The sequence below is a fragment of the Ictalurus furcatus genome, chromosome 10 (genome assembly GCF_023375685.1).
Source record: "Ictalurus furcatus strain D&B chromosome 10, Billie_1.0, whole genome shotgun sequence".
NCBI lineage: Eukaryota > Metazoa > Chordata > Actinopteri > Siluriformes > Ictaluridae > Ictalurus > Ictalurus furcatus.
The window spans coordinates 5,903,088-5,910,106 of NC_071264.1; the positions used below are offsets into that span (position 1 = coordinate 5,903,088).

Below are 7,019 nucleotides of genomic sequence, written 5' to 3' on the forward strand. Positions count from 1 at the left end.
AGGGACTCTGCTCCTAGGCGGCTTCGTTGCCGACAAACATGCCAAGCCGCCCCCCTTCCCGCCTCCCCTAGACTCCAGCCTCCAGCACATACACACACTGTCACCTGATTTCTCGATACACACAACACAACTGGACTCGATCTCCACTGACCACTCTATAAGCACACACTAAACATATCCTCTGTGTAGTACTGATCGGTATTCTTTGTTCCTGACGCTCCAAGTCTTGTTTATTGATATTCTGGTATTCGAACTCCGCTATTGTCCTTTGGTTTCCTGGATTCCCTTGTTAATTCTGATCGCCTGACCATCACTAGGTTTTTTGACACTGGTTTCGTTTTTGTCTCGCGATTTTGGATTGTTTGCTACCTGCCCCTTGCTACTTTTTGGTCTTCTATGATCCGCCACGCCTACTTAGATCGAAAGGTGCAGGCTATTTGTTGGTACCTGGAATAGTGAAAGCTACAACAGGAGGAAAAACTCTCTTTTACAAAGCCCCACAGTTATGGAACAGCCATCCAATTAGTGTTCGGGACTCAGACACAGTCTCGGTGTTTAAGTCCAGGCTGAAAACGTATTTGTTTACTCGAGCTTACCATGAATAGTATTTCTTTTACACAAAGTACACAGTCTTATCCATCACGGGAAAGTAAGCATACCTAATAATCTCTCTTTACCTCCCTCTCCCTCTCCCTTCCTGTCGAGCCACACATGATTTTACACACTGTCCCGTTTAAATAAACATACTTTGCACTTGCATCCGCGCAAATATCGATGTGACTTCCGACACCGAATAGAGCCCACAATTACTGATGAATTGAACCTTTTTACACCATGCATGTCTAATGAATTATACTGAAATATGACATTACATTCACATGGAAACAGATGAACACGTAGAACGCTAGGGTGCTTAAAAAGCTAGTCAAATTAGATAACAATTACACTTACCGTGCTACAGAGGGACACCTGAAAGATATTTCCATCACTTCCTCCACAGAACAGGAAGTACTCACAGGGGTCAAGGGTCACTGACATGATGCTGACGTCAAAGACGACCGACAAAAGCATCTCTCCAGAGGAAATTTCCCAGAGCTGTAAGAATACACGAGGAAAGACATGTCGCATTAATCTTTTACTGATGAACCTAATTTATCAGTAAAAATTACACATAGTAAAAATGATCTCGACAGAAGTTTTATTACGTAGATTATTATTATTATTGGCATGACCACAATTAATATTTGATGAAGCCTTCCTTGGAGTCTCTTCCTATAAAAGTCTAAGATGGTTAGAGACACATGCAGAAGGTTCTTGGACCCCTTGCAGAACATTTCTATCTCTGGTAGATGTTTTCGGTTTGCTCATGTGAACGATTCCTTTTCGAATCAGACCACGGGGTTACAGAACCTGGGATTCGTGTCCCCCGCGATCACGTCTTGCTGATTCGGATGTTCGTCTGTGCTCATTATTATACTGAAAGATCCATCTGGCCTAACCTCCTGGCAGAAGCTAAATATCCCGCAACTTTGAACCACCAGCTGTAAAACAGCCCCTAAAACATCGATGGTCCGCGTTCAGGTGCTTTTCCTTGTACGCACTCCCGAGTTTGAACTGCGGTGGACGATTTCCACTCTGTAAAAGAGTGCCAGTAATTCTGTAACGCACTTATTTTTGAGCTGGAAAACGTGGGACGATTACGCAAACAAACCAACCGAATACGGAGAGAATAAACCAGACTCCCATCGCACAGGGAAGACATGAAAGGAAAGACCCCTCTTCTATCACCTTGGAAGACTTGGAGCAATAAACCATCTGATACTGAGGACAATAAATATCAGTCTGCTCTGCATTGCACATTTCTGTTCCAACCTGTTCCCCCCAAATTAATGACTCGACAGATCTAATTATTTAGAGACGATAATACTTTTGCCAAGAACTTTGATGGTCGGTCATTGCGCCCTGAGCCAATATAATATAGGCTTAGAGGAAGTGCTGAGGAGGAGGTTTTAAAAGTCCACAGAAGGAATGCGGCTTATCTCACAGAGAGGTAGGTTAAGGCCATTCATCCTCCTTTAATCCAACTCACAGACTACCTTTTCAAAGCCAACAGACAGCTCACGGAGTTAAAAGAAATCCGACACACGTAGATGACTTCTACCGGGTAATGATTAATAAGCATAGATGGCCCCGTTGGAATTACTCCCTGCCCTTTCCTGTTGACCTTTAATCATGGTATTGAATCCTCGTCTAGAGGGCTGCACCACCGGTGTGAACATGTTCTTCTAGTTTGTGATCGTGTTCTAGCGTTCCCTCCTTGGCTTCCTTTCCGCCATTCAGAGTGACGGATGGGCCATCATAAAGGAGACAAACCGACCATAAAATCAAGCCGGGATTGGACTAATAATTGGACGAGATCAGTGTGACGACCCGGTCGTAAAACAAAAAGTGCTGAAGTCGAGTGGAAAAAGAACGTCCGTGTCTTTCGCCCCATGAAAGGCGCACAATACCTTTAAGGGGAAAGCTGGGAGGAATCAGGATTCAACAGGAACAGATACCGAAAACATTTAGGTCATTTCTAAGGTTCTCAACCTTTTGAGAACTATAGCGCCCCCTCCCCCAAGCCTCCCCTATCATGCGGCACGCTGCCCCCCATATTGGAGGAGACCAGGTATAATGATTATCTATTCTATATAAAAGCTATCTATACATAACCTAATCGATCATCTGTTGTGTAAGATGGATCAAAAATGTTTCTGAACACTAGAACTAGTTTGAACAAGAGAACTAGGCTGTAATAACGTGGACTATTCTACATGTAAAACATGTCGCATTCCATTCGTCCCGCGTTCTAAAAACATTCGCATACGAACGATGGAAATTGGGAGGAAGGGCGCGTCTCGTTATCCGGGACATCGTTAAATCTCCCGGTTCTCGGACCCTCACTGAACAGAGCAGAGCAGACGCAGAGAGAGGCGAGAGTGCAGCCGGAAAGCAAGACCTCGCGCTTGCAGGACAGTACTGCTGACATTTGGAAAGTCGTAAGGTTTGTCCAAAAAGTCTCTAGATTTGTCGATAGGTGCTTTTTTTGTGTGTGTGTGTGCAAAAAAGTCGCTAAAGGGGTCTGAAAAGTCGCCAACACTGGTACTGCACTGACGGCTAGATAAAAGGCAGGCTAAGCTCCGCCTCTCCCCAGCAAAAAGAAAACACACAGGGAGAGAAAACGTGGAGTTTTTTCATTTACGTACATTCTATTTGAAAAGCAATAAAATACACCGAGTACACAAATGATGCCTCGTGTGTGTGTGTTTTTTTTTTTTCTTGAAAACTATTTGCGCCCCCTTTGGCTGAGAACCACTGGTCTAATGGGCCAAAATCATTTCTCTCTCTCTCATGTGTGGGTGGGGCAAGCCGAGGTGTATCATTTTCCCACAGCTGCATGATCTGCAGTTCCTCCAGATGTTCCTCCACTTATCCATCAGCCAACTGTATAATAAATGAAACACTGTAATCTTTTGCCAGTGGTTATGACATTTAATTTATTAACGAGCGGCATGTTGCGCATGTTATCGGTTTATATTTAGATTTAACATGGCGGAACGTCGGAGAGACGAGTTAGTTCCTGTTCTCACTTATAGCCGCGATGAACAGTCATTCCCTCGCCCGCATCTCCTTCCCCTCTACTCTCGGTCTTTCTCTCGCAAAAAAACACAGCCTGTCATTTCACCAACAAACCAGGAAGCATAAACTCGTCTGTCCTGAAGACTTTCTGCAAAACATTACTGAGTGACTGTTACTGAGACTTCCATAAACGTTAAATAAATGTCTCCTAAAAAATAAATAAATAAATTAAAAAAATATCACATCAACAATTATAAGAATTACTTTGTTAACAACATTTTTTTTTTTTTTTTAAAGAATTTATATACACGTTAGATTACGTGGCGCGTCCGCCGTACAAGTCCCTGTGTATGAACGGTTACTATAGCGACAACAACGTATTAGAATGAGTGCATTAATATTAACCTGTTGTTCATGTTACAGCTAGAACTACGGTCCGAGCCATGCTGTTATACAAAAACAAATGGACACCTTCTGACCAATCAGATTTGAGAATTCAAATCTTCTGTGTATCCGGTATAAACGGTGATCATACATGTCAAAACAATCGGTTTGTAATCGATAAGAGTTACTACAGACGTCTAAATACTAAAGTTTTCTCCCAAATGACGTACTGTACACTTACACTATGCACTATGTACTCTACCATCTAGTGTATGGATTTCAGAAAGCTAATATCGTCTCAAAAGGAACTCTGGCGGTTTTTTTTACTAACTGGAGGTATAAGCCGCTTCCTAGTCGACGGCGCATGACGTCATACGAGCGTAACCTCACGCCGCTAGCTTTAGCCTCATACCCAGAGTCACCGACAATCACTTTCTGCAGTTTACTGTTTATACACTTAGTTATATATGGTCTTATATAATTGGACAAACAGTTGTATAAAGTTTTAGTCTGAAGTTTAAATTTGTAACACTCAGTTTGTAGATTTTATTTTAAATAAACAAAAAAAAAGGGTACTGAAAGTTTGCCCCCACCCCCCAAAAAAATCTGTTTAATCGAAATAAATAAATAGTAATCGGCCAACTATTCGATTATGAAAATAATCGTAAGTTGCAGCCCGAGTCACATCTAAACAGTACTACTGAACGGCGTGTATTGAGGAAGTTGACAGTACTAAGTGAATTTTTTCCCTTCATTTCAGCAGAGGTGAAATACTCAACCCATTTTTTTTTATACTGTTCAAAAGTACAAACTTTATCTGTGTAAAGCAAGAGATTCATTTGAATAATTCGTTGTGACTGGCACATGACTGAAATTTAAATACGAGACAAGCCAGTGCCTCACACACAGGATTCTTTTATAAAAAAAAAAAAAAAAAAAAAAAAAAAAAAAAACAACAACAACTGACTGTCACTGGCTTTTGCTGGCCAATAAACATACAGCACAATGGATACACACAGGCTACATCTCAAACTGCATATTATTCTTCTAAGTAGAAATGATTTACCAAGGCAAGACATCATGAGTCACTGGAGAGGGAGAAAAAGGTATAATCATTTATATTTAAAAAAATATAGGCATGAATTTCAAAGTTAAAATAACAATAATCACTTGAGACGTGTTTCATGAACACCTGAGGAACGGCACAAAAACTGAATTTTTTTTTTTTTTTTAAAGAAACTATAATATGATCGTAAAACAAATGGAAGGTTATAGAATTACCATAATGAGAAAACGTAATAATATCGGCACATCCATAAAAAGGACAGGGCTTAACGTGATGGTTGGGAATGGCTCTGCTGCCTCTAGCCAGGTTCCGCTCGACAGTAAAGGTAATGAAGGAAACCTATTTATTCCCCATTCATTAGGTCCTCCAATGGTTTGACTCGTGTGACCTCTGGCTCGGATGTAACAAACTACATCGGACAGAATCGTTCATCTACGGCGACGAACACGCATCCACCACCGCTGACGATACTGAACATCAGACACCCGGCTGATGACAAATGTGCAGCAGCCAGGAGAAATTAAACCCCAAAATTATTCAGCTGATTGATGAAAGTAGCTGGCAGCGACACTCTGGGGGCGTGGGACAAACAGAGGAAGGCTCGGTTTGGAGAACATTGAGACTTGACCAAAAAAAAAAAAAAAAAGTATGAAATTACTTACTGGTGCATATAATATTTATACTGACTCACCATATGTGATATAATGTAATAAATAATACATGTCAGGCAAACCCAGAAAAGGCAGAATCGAAGAAGAAGAAGAATTACTGTTGAATCTGAAGGTGTTGATTCGTTTACTATAACAGCACGGCACACACAAACAGTATGGTCGTCCCGTGTCAATTCAGCCAGGGTTGTTACTGCACGTCTCAGATCTGACTCCTTCTTCCTGTGTTCTTGACAACGCTTCAAACATGTTTCACATGCTTTCGCAGGATTCTACTATTGAGGCGTGTCAACCGTGCACATTCTGAAATGTATCCGGTGATTATGTTAATATCTTGAATTCTATTGGTTGTTCAAAGCTTAAATTTTGACACAAAGTCAACGAAATATAGAAGTGCGAGGGAAAACTACGGCACTCAGCATCTGTGTCTATAAGCCACTAGTATCGCAAGGAACCTTGCACCTTTTTTTTTTTTTGACATATTCAGGACGCCATTAGAAAACAATAGCCTACTGTGGTGTCTAAGCATTTAAACAGATAGAAAACAAGTTTGTCTTTACGTCTGCCAAATTTCATGTGGCTAGGAATAATATTTCTGGGGATGTTAAAGTTCCCGTATTATGCTATATAAACGTGCCGGATTTTGTTTTAGAGGTGTCATACAATAGGTTTACATGCCTCCAAGGTTAAAAAACAAAAAACAACACAAATTTTCTCATAATTTACATTGTAGCGTCACAGCTTTCTCTCAGGGTCACAAACGACTCGTTCAAGGATTCGTTCACTCTAAACTCCTCCTTTCAGAGAGCCTACTCTGCTCTGATTGGTCAGATGTTCCAGTCTGTTGTGATCGGTCTACCACTCACAGCGCGTGTCAGAAAGGAAACGCCCACAACCATATCAAAATTTCAGCTCAGTAATAATGTCGTCGGTTTTACCTTATCGATTTGAGCCCGAGTCCGATAGCGATACATCGGAAGAGCAACCCGAACCCAGTCGCAAGTACGACGAGAACAGGACGTTTCTCGGTGGTAAGTTTGCAGGTAGTTTGGGAACAACGCGAGTTAGCCGGTTAGCAGAGGCTAGCAGGCTAACAGCTGTGCACTGGCTGTACACGTATACAACACAAAACTACGCACTTGGAACACTTGGTAGAAAATATCCATCCATCCATCCATCCATCTTCTATACCGCTTATCCTTTCTTCAGGGTCACGGGGAACCTGGAGCCTATCCCAGGGAGCATCGGGCACAAGGCGGGGTACACCCTGGACAGGGTGC

At 41.8% G+C, this 7,019-nt stretch overlaps 1 protein-coding gene across 1 annotated transcript in view; it reads right to left on the reverse strand.

Moving 5' to 3' along the window:
- The window catches only part of wdr18 (WD repeat domain 18), a 74,269-nt gene that overhangs the window by 38,303 nt on the left and 28,947 nt on the right, over positions 1–7,019 (reverse strand). The window contains exon 5 of the mRNA XM_053634887.1: positions 952–1,095. Coding sequence (XP_053490862.1) covers positions 952–1,095 — 144 coding nt within the window. The remainder of the gene's footprint in view (positions 1–951; positions 1,096–7,019) is intronic.